This window comes from Erpetoichthys calabaricus, chromosome 4 (assembly GCF_900747795.2).
Source record: "Erpetoichthys calabaricus chromosome 4, fErpCal1.3, whole genome shotgun sequence".
Taxonomy (NCBI): domain Eukaryota; kingdom Metazoa; phylum Chordata; class Cladistia; order Polypteriformes; family Polypteridae; genus Erpetoichthys; species Erpetoichthys calabaricus.
Genome location: NC_041397.2, coordinates 252538172 through 252559737, shown reverse-complemented (window position 1 = coordinate 252559737; position 21566 = coordinate 252538172). Strand labels below are relative to the sequence as shown.

Here is a 21566-nt window from a genome sequence, read left to right as displayed (position 1 = left end):
ATTTGGTTACAAAATTGGTTTTAATAAATCACAATTCTCAAGGTCCCTTGTAAAGGTGTCATTTGTACCTGCATTTCTTTGTAAAGTACACATTTGCATGTTTAAGCAATTCTGTATGTTTATGTGTATGCATTATGTAATTAGTAATTTGAAAAATGGTAATTGCATTTTATTTATGTACTTGTCACAGGGCTCTGAACACTACGCAGAAACATGCTAAACAGAACTGCATTTTGTCTTATTCTGTAGCTTAGATGGGATTCTTGAAACGCTCAGGTCAGTCAGTTAGTCATTTTCCAACCCACTATATCCTAACACAGGGTCACAGGCGTCTACTGGAGCTAATCCCAGCCAGCACAGGGCGCAAGGCAGGAACAAATCCCGGGCAGGGCGTCAGCCCACCACAGGCAGGACACACACACACACCAAGCACACACTAGGGACAATTTAGGATCGCCAATGCACCTAACCTGCATGTCTTTGGACTGTGGGAGGAAACCCACGCAGACACGGGGAGAACATGGAAACTCCATGCAGGAAGGACCTAGGAAATGAACCCAGGTCTCCTTACTGCGAAGCAATAGCGATACCACTGCGCCACCATGCTGCCCACGCTCAGGTCTCTCAAAATAAATCTCATAATGCAGTGGCACTATTGATATCACAGATAGATAGATAGATAGATAGATAGATAGATAGATAGATAGATAGATAGATAGATAGATAGATAGATAGATAGATAGATAGATAGATAGATTATATTTATCCCCAAGGCGAAATGTGGCTTTTTACAGAAGCTCTTTGAATAAATAAATAGATAAATATATATCTACACACAAACTATGGTCTGAACACACACCAAAATGACTAAAAAGGAAGAAAAAATGATAAAGAAAGAAAACCTCTGACTTGACAGTCCCAGTCACAGTGAGACATTATACAGGTGTACTGTTGTTGGTATGATGGAGCCCCAGTAGTGTTTCTTGACACACTTCTGCTGAATGTTTTGTTTGACTGAAAGTCCTCAGTTTTTGTGTGTCAGAGAGAAGATGTGCAGCATTGTTCACAATGGCACTCAGTTTTGTTTTAATTCCCTACTTTGCTATGACCTCCAGGGTTATCCATAGTGTGTCCAATAACTTTAATTAATTTGTTGACTTGGTGGGCCTCTCTTGAAGTGATGTTACCAGCCCTGCACACCACAGTATATAAAATCACACTGGTTATCACAGAGTTGTCGAAGATTTAAAAGATGTCACTTTCAACATTAATACAATACAGTCTCCTAAGTAAGAAGAATCTGCTCTGCCCTTTCTTTTGTAGTTCCTCTGTGTTCTAAGACCAGTCAGCCTTTCATTGATCTGGACCCCCAAGTACTTGTAAAAGCACACCACTATGACATTAACTCCCTGAATGGTGACCGGATGTAGAGGCACTTTGGTGCAACGAAAGTCAATAATCAGTTCCTTTGTTTTGCTCATGTTAAGATTCATATTTTTTCTGCACCAAGAAACAAACATCTTCACCTGACTCCTTATACTTTGTTTCATCCCCTTTATCAACACACCCCATAAGTGCAGAATCTGTATACTACACTTCTGACTTCCATTACTAATTGGATGGCTTTTGATGTCAGTAGATGTAAAAATGGCTCCCAACAGCAGAAGCTATCAGATGTTTCCCATTGACTTCACAAGAGTGAAAGGCAGTCAGATATTTTGGTCTTCCAAATTGCCTTCAAGTGCTTCTCTTTAGGTTCAAATGACACCTCATATGAGTACTGGCCAGTAACAGAAAAGCAGTACATACAGGGTATAAATGGAGAATGTTCTTCTGCTGTCTCTCCATCAATAAAATATGGCTCAAACAAGGGTTTCTCTTTAATGAGATGCAGGTACATAAGACACCAAGTGGGAAATAATCCTGAATGGAGTGCATAGCAGAGTCACACACATATGCAATCCCACCAGGGCAATTCAGAGCCATCAACCAATGTAACTCATGTATCTCTGGGGTTTGTGGAAGGAAAAGTAGAATCGAGGGACAATCCATAAGTGCATGGGAAGAATGCACACATTTTACTCATCTTATTTCTCTTTTGAATTGACTTTTTTGTTCAGATTTTGCTCCATTCACTTAATTAATTTATGTAAGGGTGGTGCAGTGGTTACCATCGCCACCTCATGGATTGTCAGTTTGAATCCTATGCTTACTTGCTGTCATTGTGGAATTTACTCATTCTCCCTGTGTCAGTGTGGGTTTTTCTTTCAGTACCCCCGCTTTCCTCCCATATCCCATATGTGTTTATCTTAGCCTGACTGGTGATTCTGTATTGCCCCCATGAGTGTGTGTGTGTGTGTGTGTGAGTGGGCTCAATACGTTGGGTCCTATCATTTTTCTCTTTCACCCCACAGGAGATTCTAAATGAGTCCAGCCAAGCAGCATTGGTTCCTGCTTTGTACCTAATGCTACCAAGATAGGCTCCAGTCTGCTTCAAACCTAAATGGGATTAAGCAAGTTATGTTATGTAATTATTTCTTTAACAAACTATTTTGATCAATCAGATTAATAGACAGCTGAAAGATGAGCATATTTTTTGGGAAGAAAACACAATAAGGGTTAAAGAGATGAAAGAAAGCAAATGCACATAATTTACATTGACTCATCATAGCCTGAAACATTTATAAAAAGGATTGCTATTAATAAGATCTAAACAAATCCTGCACATTAAAAGCAAATCTTCCATTTTATACTTACATTGAGTTTTTATTAGACTATGACATGATATAAGAGATAAAATAATTTTTGTAGGGATCTTAATAAAGGGAATAAGTAAAAATGTGATTGAAACAAAAACTATCAGCTATATGACTGTCTGAAGAGCAGCATAGTGTAAGACCCCAAACAGATATTCTACTATGAATGTGCTAACCATGGCATCTCTTGGCCACAAGATGGCAGGAGAGGCTTGTGCTGTACATGCTAAAAGAGTTCTGATTTTTCTCTATTTGTTTAACATATTAAAATGTATAATTTTGCCTACCTTGAAAAATTCCAGGAGTGCTTTGGAATACTTGATAGCGTGGTCCTTCTTTAATACAAACATTCTCCAGTACAGCAGAGATAAGCAGCGAAAACTAAAAGAAAAGAGCATCAGTGAAGACAGGCCAGAGCAGCGTGGGATGAGTTTTGTGAAAAACTCAACATTTATGCCTGTGAACAAGGCAGGGCAGTTTGTCGCCATCACACAAGATGTTGTGAACAAACCTCTCATTTCTTAGGATCCAAAATATCAAAAAATGAAACTGACGTCTATAACCATAACCTTTACTATTCACCGATAGCAGGGGTCTGTACATGGTTGGCTTTATCCCTCATGTAAAATGCTTGCAGACAACATTTTGTTGTTTTCTTAAAGAATTGACAAACAATCTTTATTTTATAAAGCATCTTGCCTGAACACCACTCTAAAGCACTTTACAGGTAGACAACAATATGCACAAGAAAGTGTTGGTGTTTCAGTCTTGCGGTTTTCAAGTCAGTACTGAGTAACTGTAAATGCCTTACATGTTAAAGACAGTTTTAGAATTTGATCGATAATCTAAAAAAAACAACAACTAACTGTTAGAAGTCTGCTTAGTCTCTGTGAGGTGAGAGAGTAACTGTGATGGTGAGAAATAAAAGCTGAGAGAATAGTCAAAAGAGCCTTGAGCTTTTACAACCTGATGGGCTGGAGACAACCAAATATGTTAACTAGAAGAAAATGGCTTTGTAAGAAAATTGACTTTTATCTTCCATAATTTGGATTTTTGGGGCGGCACGGTGGCGCAGTGGGTAGCGCTGCTGCCTCGCAGTTAGGAGACCCAGGTTCGCTTCCCGGGTCCTCCCCGTGTCTGCGTGAGTTTCCTCCCACAGTCCAAAGACATGCAGGTTAGGTGCAGAGGCGATCCTAAAATGTCCCTAATGTGTGCTTGGTGTGTGGGTGTTAACCCTGGATAAAGTTTCAAAGGTAGGATGGAAAATGATTGAATGGATCCTTTTTCCCTAATGTGCAGTATTCCTGTTTGGAATTTTAGAAATGGCACAGAGCAACTTTTAGCAAAGAAGAAAACCATACTGTGTACAGTATTCATATCTGCCTAAGTGATATTAAGTCTAATTATAATGTAAAGTGCCCCTATAAATAAAATGCATTATTATTATATAAAAAAAAAATGTAGTCGGCATGTTTAGAGCATCACCAGTCAATTATAACCTCACTCAAAATAAACCCAACTGCACCCCATGACCCCCTCTGGGACACAAAAGTGGAGGTGAAGGAAGATAAATAAATGAAACATTTAAAACAATTGTATCAGGTAAATATAAAAGAGTACTACTGTACTACAAACATACATTTGTACTGAAATATAATTTATATAAATTAAAAGAAATACATTTAATAGAAAAAAGTTAAATCAAAATGTGATTATGTAAGAGAAACATTCTCATTTAGAAATAAATTTCTTTTATCAAAATGTAGAGAAAAGCCAAGCAAAATGACACCTTTTATTGGCTAACTAGAAAGATTACAATATGCAAGCTTTCGAGGCAACTCAGGCCCCTTCTTCAGGCAAGATGTAAATCTTGCCTGAAGAAGGGGCCTGAGTTGCCTCGAAAGCTTGCATATTGTAATCTTTCTAGTTAGCCAATAAAAGGTGTCATTTTGCTTGGCTTTTCTCTACATTCATAATGGCTAACACGGTACAACACCCTAGTTTTATCAAAATGAATATTTATTACTTTTTGGACATACTTATACTGGCACAGTGGTGTTGGCCTCAAGTCCTGCGACATGTTGCTGTCTTTGTACAATATTCACATTCTCCCATGTTCTACTCCAGTTTGGCTCCTACATCCGACAGCGTACATAAAGTTAACCACTGAGTCCAAATCGATCCTTTGTGCGTGTGAGTGAGTGTATCAGTGGACCCCATGCTCGACTGACGCCCCATTCAAGACTGACTCCTGGCACTCAGCACTGGCTCGCCATGCCTCTGAACTGGAGTAAGCGACTTAGAGAATATCATGCGAGTTATATTATACATAAATGCACACATACAGTATACTCTATACCAAGGTTGCCCCAAACATTCTGCAACATGTTCTATATGCAAGTCTACATTAACAAGAATATCTACAGACTTATTGTGTAATTGATTTAATAATTCCTGCACAGGGTATTCACTAGAACCGATTTACTTTGACTTTTAATATGCCCGAGAGTGCACACATCACACACTACACACTTCATCCTATATGACACAATGTCACAGGATAGCACTGCTGCATGACAAGCCTAACGCCAAGAGGATGTTGTATCTGTCCAACACATGCATGGTGCCACCAACAGCCATCTAGGCTCATGTATACAGAAAACTCAAAACACAATACTGAGTGCACTGCTCAGTGCAATGAAAGATTATAAAATGCACAAATAAAAAATATTTGGGCATAAAGATTCAACAATTCTGCAGCTTAGCCTACCACTGCATTCAGCTAACAAGGTTACTAAAATAACACTGTACTTTGACCACTGTTAAGCTGTGCTTGGAGCTGTTGTTCTGTGATGCGCCTGTCACACAAGCTGTTGATGCTTATAAACTTGTCTGTATTCATGGCTGTGTTCTTAGGAAAAATTGTGAGTGAGCGCACTCCCTTGGCTGAGAAGCAACCCCACACATGAATGGTCTCAGGATGCTTTACTGTTGGCATGCCACCTTTTCTTTTTCGAACAATCTTTTTTCCGGATGCCCCAAACAATCAGAAAGGGGATTCATAAAAGAAAATAACTCCACCCCAGTCCTCAGCAGTCCAATTCCTGTACCATTTGCAGAATATCAGTCTGTCCCTGATGTTCTTCTTGGAGAGAAGTGGCTTCTTTCCTGTAAATCTTGACACCAGGCCATCCACAAAAGATCTTCACCTTACTGTGCATGCAGATGCACTCACATCTGCCTGCTGCCATTCCTGAGCAAGCTCTGCATTGGTGGTGCCCCAATCCCAACCCGTGAATAAAGAATGGGACCAAAACATCCTCCGAGAGCAACTTCTCCCAACCATCCAAGAACAGTTTAGTGACGAACAATACCTTTTCCAGCATGATGAAGCACCAGGCCATAAGACAAAAGTGGTCTAAGTGGTTTGGGGAAAAAACATTGAAATTTTGGGTCCATGGCCAGGAACTTCCCCAAACCTTAATCCCATTGAGAACTTGTGGTCAATCTTCAAGAGGCGGGTGGACAAACAAAAACCCACAAATTCTGTCAAACTCCAAGCATTGATTATACAAGAATGGGCTGCCATCAGTCAGGATTTGGCCCAGAAGTTGATTGACAATATTGCCAGGGTGAATTGCAGAAGTCTTGAAAAAGAAGGGCCAACACTGCAAATATTGACTCTGCGCATAAACTTAATGCAATTGTCAAAAAATGAAATGAAATGCTTGTAATTCTACTTCAGTATACCATAGAAACATCTGAGAAAAAGATCTAAAAACACTGAAGCAGCAAACTTTGCGAAAACCAATACTTGTGTCATTCTCAGAAACTTTTGGCCATGACTTTAGACTAATGGCAGAGAGCTGTGGTATGCGTGTTCGATCTACCCATAAGACATTGTGAATATGTTGTATTGTGTCAGCTTCTGTTCTTTGCAGTTACCATGTAATTTTTAAATTACCTTTACTTTTTGATTTGCCCTTGTATACAGTATGTGCAATATATATAATACAATTATATAAAATATATAATATATGCACCATAAAAGAAAAGAATAATACTAAAAATAAATCACTTTCACTTAAAATTTAAACAATCTGCAAGTAACAAACAGAATACATATATACAAAACTGTCACAAAAACAAAAGAAATAAATGCTCTCACAGTAAACATCAACATTTTTCAAATATAGTTAAAAACCCAGAATCCTGCTGAAAACAATTTGTTTTTTCAGTCAGAATAATTTCACAGATGCTTGAAATCCAAATGAAGAGTCCAGCTTGTCTGGCTCTTCTCTTAAGTGTTGCTCAGTAAAATCGATTTACTCACCACAAGACAGCAAGCTGTTTGTCTTCTTGACTGGCACCCGGCCCCGAGTGGCTTTTCAGCCTCATAGCATACCTATCAAAGAAAAAGAAAGCTCTTCAGTAAATCATGGCTTCTGCCTCTGTGTCTTGCTCTCACTCACTGCGAGGCTCTTAAATTGTTCCAGTTCAAGAGACTTCACGCACTTCAATCAGAGGTACACTTGAATCAGAAACAGAGATCCTGAGAGGAGGTTGTGTAAATATTTATAAGACACTTCGCTGGATCTGAAAATGAAGGCACTTGTAATGTGTTGAACCACCACAAACGGACATGTAAAAGCAGGGTTACACTTGCTGTTATTTGTCACTTGACATTTGACATTGAGAATACGAAGACTATGCAACGTTCAAAATTGAATGGGATTAAATTAGGAAAAATCTAGCATGACAAACTCCAGGAGCTTTGCCACATTTTGTGAAGTGGAGGGTTACAGAATGGTATTCAGGAAAGAACAGAGGTGGCTTTTAAATCTGATCTTGTCAAAGAACAAAATGGTAACTTAGTGGTATGCAAAGTTGTCTTCCTAACAATAATTGTAATATTTATTTATATAGTGTGTTTTCATAAAAAAATGTAGCTCAAAGTACTTTACAAGAAGTAACAGAAAGAATTACACTAACAAAGAAAAATAAATATACTGAACATAAAAAATAAATACAAGCTTACACAATACAAATAAATTTGTAACAGAAATGGAAGAGAACGTAAGCATGGGTAAAATTACGATTAACTAAAAGTTTTCAAAAGATAAGTTTAGTATTTTTCAAATTGAAGTTATTTGGTCACAATCTTAGTATTTATTATTTTGCAACATAAAATTGTGCTTTAGAGTGACACATATTTTATAAATTTGAAAAAATACCTATCTAGTGTTTGCATTTTAAAATAGAGGGGAGTGGGCCAGGATTCAAATGTGAAAACAAAAACTTTAAAACTTTACGTTAATTTTTCAAGCCAAGTGTGTTTTGAAGTATTAATCCATTTCTAGAGATTACACACATATTTTCACAACAGCATATGCATGTCATTTTACAAAATGGAAAAAAGCAAAACATTTTTGTAAGACTAATTTTTTAAAACATTTTATTGGATTTAATAAAAGCAAGTAACATTCCACACAAGACAGTCAAACTTGACAAAACTAAATTCAAATCAACCCCCACCTATGACAAAGAGAGCAAGGCCAATAGCCAGAGTAAAATCCTTTCCCAATTTTAAGTTCTTATTCTAAAATGTTATTTATCAGATCCTGCCAGGTTTTAAAAAAAGTTTTGAACAGATCATCTTAGTGAGAATTTGATTTTTTCCACCAAGAAGTGGGTTAGAATTCTTCCAGTTGACCAAGATAAGTCGACGTGCCAATAATGTTTATTTGTCCTTCTCCACTTTAAGCCCATCTGGAAGAACACCAAACACAGCTGTTAATGGATTAGGAGGAATTGGGACACCAAGGCTGTCTGAAAGGCATTTAAAGATTTTGGTCCAGAATGAGGTTAATTTGGTTCACACCCAAAACATGTGGCCCAGTGAGGCTGGAGCTCGATTGCAACATTTGCAGGTTGGATCTTGCCCTGGAAACATTTTGGACAATTTTAAATGATGTGCTAGACAGATGATTTTAAAGTGAGTAATTGTATGCTTTGCGCATATGGAGCTCGAGTGAATTCTTTGCATTCTTTTCCTGAAATGCTGAGTAACAGATCGTTTTCCCACTGTACTCAGGAATCTTTGAAAGGAAGGTCTTTAAAATGTTTTTATATATTATAGAAATGCTGTCTGAGTCCTCGAGACTGATCAATATTTCTTTGGGAATAGAAGTAGATGGGAGGTGAGGAAAACTGGGAAGATTTTGTTTAGCAAAGTTTCTAATTTGGAGGTAGTGGAACAATCGTGTTGCAGGAAAGTTAAATTTGGAGTGTTATATGTTCGTAGGTTGCATAGACATTATCTATGTACAGATTTCTAAGTGATTTAATCCTGTATGTTTTCCAAACATTAAAAACTGTGTACGCTTGAGAAAGTGGAAAAAGGTGGTTATCGGACAGAGGTGCCACAGATAAAAGCTTCCTACATTGGTTCCATATTCTAAGTGAATGAAGCACAATTGGGTTGTTAGTATTTATTATATTATATTTATTAAATATATTATATTAGTAGTTATTGATAATGACTCAGATCTACTGGGGAGCAAAGCAAGGAATAAAAAGAAGTACTGCAGGATTTTATTTCTATTGCATACCAAGCCTGTGTGTGTTCATCTATTTGTGTCCATGTCCATGTTTTTATAGCTTGTATATCTGCCACCCAATAATAACACTGAAAGTTAGGTAGAGCCATGCCACCTTCTGCCTTAGGTCTTTGTAGAGTCGCTCTTTGGATACGTGGATGTTTTAAGTTCCAAATAAATGAGGTTATGGTTGAATCTAACTTCTTAAAAAATGATTTGTTAATGCATATGGGAATGCTCTGAAACAGAAAAAGAAGCTTAGGAAGGATATTCATCTTGATGGTGTTAATTGTTCCAGCTAAAGTGAGATGGAGGGTAGACCATCTATGCAAGTCTTACTTAAGTTTTTCCATGCAGTCAGTAACATTTTGTTGATAAAGAGCTTTATGTTTATTTGTAATGTTTACCCCTAGGTATTTAATCTGATCTGCGATGATAAAAGAAAAGGTGTCCAATATAATGTTGTGTGCTAGACAGTTCACTGCAAAAACACACTTTTATTCAAATTAATTTTGGCTCCATATATCTTTAGAAATTCTACTAGTGCTGTTAGTACTGCAGGTACAGAATTTTGTGGATCTGATATGTATAGTATTATATCATCTACATATAGTGATATTTTCTGTTCTATTCTCTGATAATCCCCTTTATCTCATAAGCAGTTCGAAAGTGAACTGCCAGACTCAGACATTTTCATAGAAGACCGGCTGTGCCATCAGGGAAACCTTTCAGCCCCTGCAGCAGATTTCACTTTGTAAAGTCATCTGCAAGCACTGTTATTGACATCATTCATTGTTGATGCCCAAATGTGAATTGCTGCCTCTGTTCTATGAACAATTAGACAATAATATCTGAGAAATGTCATACTTACAGTCATTCATAGTCTTTCACTAAGTGTGAGAAAAATAAATAAAAGATGATTGAAAATTGCTGCGAATCATGACTCAGAACTGCATCATCATATTATGGGCTTGAGTAAATGTCAACCAGTAAGAAAGAGTGAAGCTTACTAATTATGTTTACTCAGAAACAATGTTCTCAAATCTTTAATCATCATATCCTCAGCAAGGGCGACTCAGCATGCATTATAAAATTCAGTAAAATGGTTTGTGGATCTTCAGTCAGTTTCACTAGGGTTTGGCTCATTCACATCTTATCATTTTCTCAAGGTTTGCTTAATCGACTGTACATACAACACACCACAGAAAGTGCATAATGGTGAATGTTAATTAGCGCAGTGAACTTATTATCGACTCTTTCAAAAATCTAAGGCTTTTGTAACAAGTTAAATGCAGTGTAATCAGTTCAGTTCAGATTTACTGTTATGTGTGCAAAGTACAATAAGGCTGTCATCTGCACACAACATACAGTGAATCTCGCTCCAGAGGATATGTAAAATAACAATGCGGAAGGTAATAGGTGAAAAGCTGGCACCATTTAGGAAAAAAAATATCTTATGATTTGGGAGTGCATCTGTCATTAAACTACTGTGTTTGTATGCGATTCAGTGTGTGTGTGCCAGCACTGCCTTTAAAAAAATATGATTTGAGTACACATGACATCTTATATATAAATGTCTACGTGTGGAAGTGTGTGTGTGTCTGTCTGGCCCGGAAGTGAGAGGTGGAGTCGGGGTAAGGGGTCCATCTCCAAGGAAACAGACAACTCGCATAGCCACTAATAACACAAGCGAGGCCAGCACGTCAGCAAAACAAAACCTCAGAAGAAAGACTGCTAACATCAGCAAACTGGTATCCCTTTTACTGTTTCTGCCATCGCTAATGCACAAGCAGGCGAGCATGTCGGCAAAACAAATCCTTTGAGGAGAGAGAAGCCCAGAGTAGTTCCTTTCAATTACCTGACATCTATACATTTCAGTTTTTTTTTCCTGGCAATTTCAATAGTTTCTTGGACGCCAGGCTTTTTGTAAGATGGGCTTACACAGCTAGCGAGTTAATAAAATGATAGAAGCATTCATATGAAGAAATTTTTGAAAGAGCTCCAGTGAATTATCCCCATGTCACATTAACATGCTGATTATAGCTGATACAGTCTTCAGAACAGGTGATGGTAGTCTTGTTGATAAATAAAAACCCTGCAAATGTTAAACCGATATTAAAAAAAAAAAGAGATCATCTTTATGTTCATTATGCACAGGATTGGTTAAAGCAGTCCACTACAATTGGAATGCATCTTGCATTAAACAAAATTTGTGAAACCTTTTGATCCCTGGCAGTGGTGTCTCTCTTGGCCATACGGGATGGCAATTTAGCATCCAGCAGGGCATACAAAGAGACTATTTAACAATTACTGGTGTCTCTTCAGCAGTTTTCCTTGCCATCAGGTCATTACAATATCTTCACTTTGCTGCATTGTGCTTTCGTTTCTCTGTCCTCTATTCTTGTGAGCACAGCTGTATTTTACAGTCATCTACTTCGTTTAGGGCTTTGTTATTAATTTTGTTGTGGAATGCCACCTTACTGAATGGAACAAGTTTACAAAATTAATACTGATAAGGGGCTGTCAACTGGATTATTTACAATCTGATTTTTACGGGGCTATGCATTTTTCACTACAATAGTAACACTGCCAATCACCGGATTTATCACCAAACTATATAGTGACTGGTAAATTATTTGCCTTTTGCACATGTTGGAAAAAACGTTGGAGAGCCAATGGGTTTAGGTCTGTTGGGGATCAGAACTGGTGTGGTGCTGAGGTGTCGCCCGCTGCACGGCAGCACACAAGTCCCAATTTGAGGCGGCCCATACGGGTGGGCGCATGGAACGTCTTGTCTCTCTGGCAAGATGATCATCTTCCTCTGCTGTCGGAGGAGCTGCATAAACTCTGCATTTCAGTGGTGGCACTCTCCAAGGTGTGCAGACTGGGGACTGGCCAGATCTCCGTAGGTGGATACACCTTTTATTGGTCTGGTCGCTCTGATGGCTGTCATACTTGGGGAGTAGCTGTTCCTGTAGCGGATTGGCTTCTTCTGTTGGTGTCCGTTGTCACTCCTTTTAACGAGTGTATTATGAGACTCAGATTATGGCACTCCCTGGGTGTCTTGTCTGTTTTCTCCATGTATGCTCTGACTGCGGTGAGTGACGTCTCGGCGAGGGAGACATTTTATTCGCAGCTTTGGTTGGTGGTTGATGGGTGCCCAAAAGGTGACACTCCTCTGGTCATGGGTGACTTCAATGAAGCCACTGGCACTGACTGGGCTGGCTATGAGGATTGTCTCAGTCCCCATGGGTCTGGTGACCATGGTGAAAGTGGCTCCATGTTCCTTGACTTTGCAAAAGGTCAGGGGCTGTGAATCGCTGGATTCTGGTTCCTGCACCCAGAACCGCATTGTTGGACTTGGTACTCCAATACTGGTGGTGCGGTGAAGGAGATCAATCACATCCTCGTGGGCAGACGCTGGAGGCTCTTGCAAAACTGCAGGGTCTACAGAAGTGCCCAGTTTGTGAATTCTGACCACAGACTTGTTGTTGCTACTTTTAGGATCCAGCTTAGGTCCAGCAGGTTACCACCTACTATGAAAATGAGCCTGGACTTGGCCAGACTCCAAGACCAGGCTGTTTCTAATGAGTTTGCACGCAGTTTGTGTGAAGAACTTGCAGATTTGGGTGTGACTGCCTATCCTAATGTGATGTGTGAGACCTTCCGTGACAAGACCCTGAAGGTTACTGAGGGTTGTGTTGGTGTTATTGGTTTCCCAGAAGGAGGTGTTTCATCTCGCAGGGCACCCTGGATATCATCGAGAGGAGTCGCAGCGCACGGCTCAATGGCATCTCTGGTCTGTACCGGGAACTGAGAAGGACGGCTGCGAGGGCTCTGAGGGCAGATAAAGATACGTTTGTTAGAGGAATCTGTGAGCAAGTGGCACACCATCTGTAGTCTAGCGACCCACGTCCTGCTTACAGAGGAATCGAGGCATTACACACATCTGAATCTGTTCCTCGGAGAGTTGCAGTCAGTGCAGCTGATGGAACAGTCCTTACACTGACACTGCAGTTGTGACCCACTGGGCTGGCTACTTTGAGCAGTTGTTCAAAGCTGATCCCCTGGCTAGGACGTTGGATATCTCTGGGTCCACGGCTGATCCTCCAATTAGCTGTGAACCACCCAATCTCACTGAGATTGCACAGGTGGTGATCGAGCTGAGAGGGTTGCCAACCAGGATCCCGAGCTGTTTCGTCGTGTAGTGGGTGCGGCAACACACTGGACCAGTGCATGGTCCCCGACTTGACTTGACTTTTCTTTTTTGTTCTTTACTTCGCTTTATACGATTTCTCATATTAGGAATTTGTTAGTTTTCGCGTACCCCTTGGGGTCAGAGCGCAGGGTCAGCCATTGTACAGCACCCCTGGAGCAATTACAGGTTAAGGGTCTTGCTCAAGGGCCCAGCAGAGTAGGATCTCTTTTGGCAGTGACGGGGATTCGAACCGGCAACCTTTGGGATACCAGCGCAGATCCTTAGCCTCAGAGCCACCACTCCACCCCAAACTTGGACTTGGACATGCATGCTGCATTCAAAATGTAGAAAACGCAATTTAGATGCATACAGGTAAGCAACACATCAAATGCCAATGAAAGTAATGTGTGCACTATGTTGGAATATGTATTTATTCTGTGAAGGGTGACCAATCAGAGAAGGGAATGTTGTAATGAGCAGAATCCAATCATGGAAGGGTTATGTAACAAGCTGGAACAAATCTAAGCGTGATATTATAGTCTGCCTTTCAAAAAACTGCATTTTTCCTCTTGGCCACACTGAAACACCAAGCCAATGTTTTCAGAAGTATATGACTCTAGAAAGCTTCTTCAGAAGTCTCCATGTTTGGGGATTGAAAACGCCGAGGTAGTGTAGAAGAAAGGCGAAAATGGAGACCAATGTCTGTGTTTTTAAATGAAAAGATAGTGGTGTGGACAGGGTCTTAGAAAACAAAACAAACATCTTGGTGAAAATAAATATGGACAGTGAAAGAACCTTCAGTCATAACATATATCTACTGTATTTGCCTGAACCAGAATATATGAAGGAGCAACTCCATTAGATTCAAAATAAGAGAAATAAGAGAGATAAAATGGAGCAGCAAAAGGAGGAAAATATGAACTTTGATGGAAACTGTAAAGATTTGATTTTTTTACATTTTAAATACATGGTTTTGTACTATTTAACTTCTTTATTTACATGAAAGTTTCACCCTTAAAGGCCACTGTAGACATAAAAGTGTATAATTCCCTCAGGAGAAACTGATCCAGGTATCTATGATAAAAACTATTACTCTTAATTTCCTTTGCTGCTTCAAAGTAGACATAATTGAGTTTTGTTTAAATATTCCTATATGTGTCAGTTTAGGGGGTTCACAGGAAGAATGTCCATTCACCAGTCCACTTTGTGCACAGACCTTTCCAGTCTAAGGAAGACAGAGCCAAGTCCTGGAGCACTTGCTAAATTATGTTGATGGTGACTATCAGCAATTAACCCGGACTTAAGTGTTACTTAAGTGTGATCAGTGCAGAAACTGCAAGGAGCTGAACACGTAAGACCCATCAGCATTTTGCATCAGAATGTTGTATTTATTTCATAGCTGGCATGCACTGAAAGATGACAGAGGACACTGTGCCAGAAATTAAATTTGACTCTCAACTTCCATTAACAAGGCCAGTGAGATCTGTGATAACTTATAAAATATGTGATTTTGTTTGCTTTGCTCTTCCATTTTCATGCTGATTTTGCCCGCTTCCTCCTGACATATGTGATGCATTTTATTTTGTAGAACACCAGATGGACACCGTCTTATAACAGATGTATCAGTGATTTGTCTGTGTTACTGCATTCCAAAATGTACTTACATCTTTAAAAATGTAAAATGTTATTAATACTGTATACTAAATTGCAGATACTTTACAAGATTGTATTCTGTATGCTTTTTTATTAGCTGCCTCCCTCATTAAAAATGGAGAAAAAACGGCTTGTGTGCTCTTCTAGGCAGGTTCACTGCTGCTCCAGTTGTTTGAAACTTCTTAATTATTGCTCTTATGGGGGGATCAGGATTCTCTCTTAAGAGTTCCTAAAGACTCAGGTGTACCTTAAAAATACATGTTAATTACAGTCTAGTCGTGGGACTTTTTTTTTTTTGCAGTGAAAGGTTAGCTTTCCTTCATAATTTGAATATATGACCAACTTAATGAACAATACTGATGTTTTTTCATAGGCACTGTTGTTCATGTTTGGACAGTAATTCTGGGGGGCAGTCTATGTCAAGCGAATGAGTAATGTAAAGTGGCAGGAAGAAGCGACACACTCAATCTGCTTCTTCCATTTTCCTAAGCAGATAGCTGGACAGTTAGATGATGCAATTTTCTGAATGGTTGTTTGCCAATTCCATTGGCATGACAATTACAGAATTAATGTGAAGGCTACAAGAGCTTCAAGAAAGAACCTGAGTTGTCAAGAAATAAAAACCTTCTACATGTAGTATATATCAATAACTGGGAAGCTTCAAATTAATTTTGGTATCAGTAGACACTTCAGATCAGCATTTCCCAACCAGTCTATAGACCCGGTCTGCAGAATATTTTTGCCGGTCCACAAAAATCATTTGAATGTTTTTTAACCAATGTGAACAATTTTCGGATAACATTTCATACACAAAATTATGTCTCATTATGTCTGAATGCTCAAAACTCCAAAGGGAAACTGCTTCCTGATCTAATATTAGTAAACCTGGACAGTAAGAACTCCGCTCTATTGAGAAATCTGACTTAAAAAGAGAGTACTGGCACTTATGCTTTTCCAGTTCAGGTGCTGGTTTGATAAACTATGGCACAGAGTAAATAAGTTTGTTATATTTTCCAACTCCCCAGTCCGCAAAGATTTTCTCAGTCTTTAGCCAGTCCCCAGGTCAGATAGGTTTGCAAACTGCTTCTCTAGATTACTCCATACACACAGAATGAATGGCATCAAAGTTAGGTTACCTAGACAATACAATCTCGCTCCCTCCAACTTGAAATTGGACTAAATGGGTCCAGTGAAGCAAAGGATGGAAGAAAATTTCTGCTCATTGCAAAAGATCTATAAATGATCTAATATAAGAGACATGCATGTTTCTACTTTGTTATTTCTCAGGGCACACCACATGTTCATCCCTTTCTTTGTCACTCTGGTGCACAGTTTCACTTATCTCTCTTCTGGTGGACTGGCATCTTCTGCTGCTCCAGTAAGTAAGCAACTGAGCAATCACTTATTTTCCCCTCATTTGGTCCTGTGGTTGGCATTTGAGATAAATGCTGTTTTAAGTGTCTCTGCTACCCTTGGGCAGGTCTTTTTTAGAACATTTTTTACATTGCCATCTAGACAAGAACAGGCCATTCAACCCAACAAAGCTCACTGTTGCTACCCACTTTATTGTTCTAAAATAACATCAAGTCTAGTTTAGAAAGTCCCTACAGTCCTACGGTCTACCACGCTACTTTGTAGCTTATTCCTAACTATCTATGGTTCTCTGTGTAAAGACAAACTTCCTAATGTTTGTTCAGAATTTACCCTTAACAAGTTTCCAACTGTGTCCCCATGTTCTTGATGAACTCATTTTAAAATAACAGTCTTGATCCACTGTACTAATTCCCTTCATAATGTTAAACACTTTAATCATGTCACCTCTTAATCTTCTTTTGCTTAAACTGTATAGGCTCAGCTCTATTAATCTTTCCTCATAACTCATCCCCTTTAGCCCTGGAATCAGTCTGGTCACCTTTCTTTGGACCTTTATTAGTGCTGATATGTCCTTTTTGTATCTTGGAGACTGCACCTAGTACCCAGTACTCCAGATGAAGTCTCACCAGTGCATTGTAAAGCTTGAGCATAACCTCCTTGGGCTTGTACTCCACACACCATATTCCCTAACATTCTGTTTGCCTTCTTAATGGCTTGTGAACACTGTCTGGAAGTTGATAGCATAGAGTCCACTACGACTCCTAAATCCTTCTCATAAGCCATACTTTCGATATTCAGACCTCCCATTTTGTATTCAAGCCTAACATTTTTACTTGCTATGTGTGTTACTTTATATTTACTTACATTAAATTTTCCTTTTGGCATGTACAGTTTCAATCTTGGACTACAAAATTGAAAAATATTTGAAAAATGAATGGGCAGATTTTAATGTAAGTCAGTGCTAATGGCTGGTGCATACTTTGTATTTAAACTGTCAGATCACTTATCCAACATGCCCTTTGCCTTGCCACACACTTGTGCTTGACAATTACATTTGCTGTTTGATTCAGTATGAATGTTTTCTCAATTACTGGGTTACTGAGTTTGCATGCATTGTTCTTCTAGTTGATCTGTAGTTGTACAGTCAGTTTTGTCATATAAAGTCGTTGGTTCATAGCTCTGTGACTCCACTCATTGCTCTTGATAAAATGAGACCAGCTGATTTGGTCTTTCTTCAATAGCAAAAGTTCTTCATTTTCATGGACAACAAGGCAAAATGTGGCCATGAAAGACAAGGTGAGCATCAGACCTAAGCCATTTTCATCCTCTAGTGTTTTGACCAATCAGATGCTGGTTTTGATGTGTTGTGGTAATGGAAGGACACAAACATAGCCAGGTGCCTATTTTCTTTTGATAATAAATATGGTAATCTTATCGTTAAACATTATATTTAATAGTATAGTGCAGTATCTTTGACCTGTTGGTTGCTAAAGATCTTTTGGCCTTATGAAAAAAATGTCATGATACCAACCACACACCCTTGGCTTTTTTCCTGTTCAAGCATTCATGACTTGTATTGCCCGAATCTCAACCGACTAAGAAATTCCTCACCTTTTCTCTTTATATCTTGTGCACAGAATGGCAGAGCACTTCCTCAGCAGGCGAGCAGCGATACAAAAATCTCCTCACCACAGTGTAAATACCCTGGGAATTTGTAAGGCTAAAAAGAACAGTGGAACCACATTATCATTTTAACACATTAGTTTCAGCGGGTGCTTCAGGGGGTCATGCTGTGCCAGCAGCTTGAGTTTAAATGAGGCTGTAAGTGTCAACTGACTGTACACGTGTGTTTATTTCTCAGCACGAGGCAAACAAAATGTGTGGGCCAGACATATGATGGGAGAGGCTTTGATGTGCAAGCTCCTTTTAGTGAGGCATTCATGAGAATAAAAATAAAAAGAAGCCCAAATGAGTTGGGAGACATGACTGGTTAATCCATTCATCCATTACAGTTTAAGGGTTCTTTATTTAGTCATGTTTACACAAGAAAACGTGAAATTTGCCTTCTCAGTTGCATCTAATAACAGACAGAATGAAATAAAACAGACAAATAGAAACAAGAAAGTTAAGGTAAGGCAGTTAGATAATACATATTTAAAAGAAAACCAAAGAAAACAAAAAAGAAAACAATTTTACATGATTTAAGAACAAAAAGCAGGTACAAAACACGGAGAGATGCACTGAGAGGTCTGCTACAGTGCAGCGACCTAAAATAGTTGTCAACGCTTAATGGAGTTCAGGATCACGGGGGCCAGGAGCCTATCCTGGGAACACCAGGTGCAAAGAAGGAATCAACCCAGGACAAGACGCACTTAATTTTATGCATGCATAACTGTGGGATGTGGGAAAAAAACTGGAATACATGAAAAAAAAACAACCATACAGACACAGATAATGACCAGGATGGAACTTGAACCCAGGACTCTGAAGCTGTGATGGAGCATATCTGTATGCTGCCACTCAGCAGGTTAACAATGACCCAAATTGTTCTAGGGTCGTGTACCCATACCATCCCAATAATGCAATACAGGCAATTAGTAACTCAGCTACCCCACACCCTTATATTACCATTAATGCATATTTTCAATCTAAAATGCTAATAAATGAAATAATTTTACAGGCCGTTAAAGTCAATGCTGAAAGAGACTGAAGAAGCGTAAATATTGTGACTTTAGCAATTTTTAATGAGTTAAATGGAACTGGGAAATGGATAACAAGCCATGTTGTTTCTTTGCCTGCATGACCAAAATCTCTTTTAAAAATGAAGAGCCAGCCAAAAAGAATTGTATAGAGGTGTAGAATTTTACACAGTGAGGAATGATGAATGTTATTGGGGCCTCTTACTATATGGATTTGGCAGCTCGAGTGAAAGATGATTCAAAGAAGATTAGGGGGGCACCTGTTAGTAGGTTGTAGAAAGTGTTGTGAGAGGCTGTTCAACTGGTCAGAATTTACCAGGAGCAACTATACCATAAAGCATGGAATAGGTGACCGCCAGTTCTGAGACAGAGAGAAGGAGATGGAGACTCACACTGGCAATGAGACAGCAGCTAAGACTGTAATTATAGAAAGGCAGGAACCATTGTACGGGGTGACTGATAGACACTGTTAGGCATGGTGCTCCTGAAGGGTAATAGACAGGGACGGCAAACAGAAAGAAAGAGCAGCAGTTCAGGTGAGACATATGGAAGGTTTCCTCAGAAGACTTGTGTGGAGGCTCCCTAACAGGTGGTCTTGAAATGGAAGGAGAAAGAGAGGCAGAAGGAGAGTAAAGCCAGTGAGGGCTACCAAGAGGGAAATGAGGCAACACATTGTCCTTAACCTCAAGTCTTAGTCAAGCTCCTCATTTATTTGTAAGGTTAATTGTTCTGTAGGGTCATTACTGTCATGCATACGTCAGGGCAAAATGCAAAGAGTGCACCTGTAACCACACAAGGTAGTTCTGTTCTGCTGCCCTGTAGCAAACGTTATGTGTTATGTGATATCATCTACTGCTGAATTCTGCTCTGTACTTGTAATATTTCTACTATACTATTATATTATTTTGAGGATTATTTGTGTTCTGTTCTGTGTATTCTATTATATTGACCCCCTTCTTTTTGACACCCACTGCACGCCCAACCTACCTGGAACTGCCATTCCTAAGGTTTCTTCCATTTTTTCCATACAAGGGTTTTTTTGTGAGTTTTTTCTTGTCTTCTTAGAGAGTCAAGGCTGGGGGGCTGTCAAGAGGCAGGGCCTGTTAAAGCCCATTGCGGCACTTCTTGTGTGATTTTGGGCTATACAAATATAAATTGTATTGTATTTTCACATGGACAGAGAGGCATATTGTAGCTGGGCAAGAGAACAAACTGGATTGCCTGCCAGTATCATTTAGCTTCTGTCTGCTGTATTCTTTGTCTTTTCCTTGTGATCAGTCCTCTCATGTACGTTTTACATAACAATGCACCCATTTTTATACATTGGTCCACCCTGGCATTATTTCACATTAGTTTTTATTATGGCATGTTTGCCATCAGGTCGGAAAAAAAAACAGAAACCACAGAGCAGACAAAGATATCATTGGAAAGCGTGTAAAGATTAAAAAATCTTTAGGAGAAGGGTTAAAATAACTGTCAAAAGAAGAGGGCCAACTATCAATGCACATGTGTTTCAGGGCTCCTCGAATAGTACTTTGTTTATATTATTAACATTACTTTGGTGACGTCATGATCACCGCTAATGTGAATCTGGTTTTCACATTTTCTGCCATTTTGATGCTCTTGGTCTTATTGATGAAGCATGTTGCTAATCATGTTTTGTGCACCTCTTACATGAGATCACTTTATGATCATAAAGGCACTGGAACTTTATGTAAATAAAAAGAAGAAAAAGGAAGATTTTACAAATGACTTTTTACTTCTTTTTGTTTATTGATTGGAGTTGAGTGATTCACTTTAAACTTTTATTACTGGTCTCTTTGCTCTTAGTGTACCGATGAATGCTTTGCGTGACAAGCCTTCTGGACACGAGCGTAAAAACCAAACATCTACTCCTGCAGGTGAAGCATCTTAAATGGTAGTTCTGTGTTATGATGAAATCGAAACCTATCTGACTGCACTCCTGATTGTTTCGGAAATATTGTGATTTTACAATTTTGCTCAATAGAGTCATTATTAGCTGAGTAAGTGTGGCAGGATTTGAAATACAGTTTTTGAAATGGGGAGAATCCCACCTTAAATTTAACACAAAAGGGGATTTCAGATTCCAGGAGGGAATTAAAGTGTGTTTGGGGGGAGTTCAAAGATCTCTGTGATTTTAATATTTCAGCCTTTCTTAACGTCACAACTTATTCTTTCTGATATTTACAGTAGTTTATAAAATGGATATAGCTGAGTAGATAAATTGAGCATCTAGTCATTCAAATTGGGGCGGCACGGTGGCGCA

The 21566-nt window shown here is 39.1% G+C and overlaps 1 protein-coding gene across 1 annotated transcript in view; it reads right to left on the bottom strand.

Moving 5' to 3' along the window:
• aff3 (AF4/FMR2 family, member 3) overlaps positions 1–21566 on the bottom strand; it is a 71555-nt gene that overhangs the window by 16364 nt on the left and 33625 nt on the right. The window contains exons 8-9 of the mRNA XM_051926201.1: positions 7090–7161; positions 3044–3137 (exon numbers count right to left, since the gene is read on the bottom strand). Coding sequence (XP_051782161.1) covers positions 3044–3137; positions 7090–7161 — 166 coding nt within the window. The remainder of the gene's footprint in view (positions 1–3043; positions 3138–7089; positions 7162–21566) is intronic.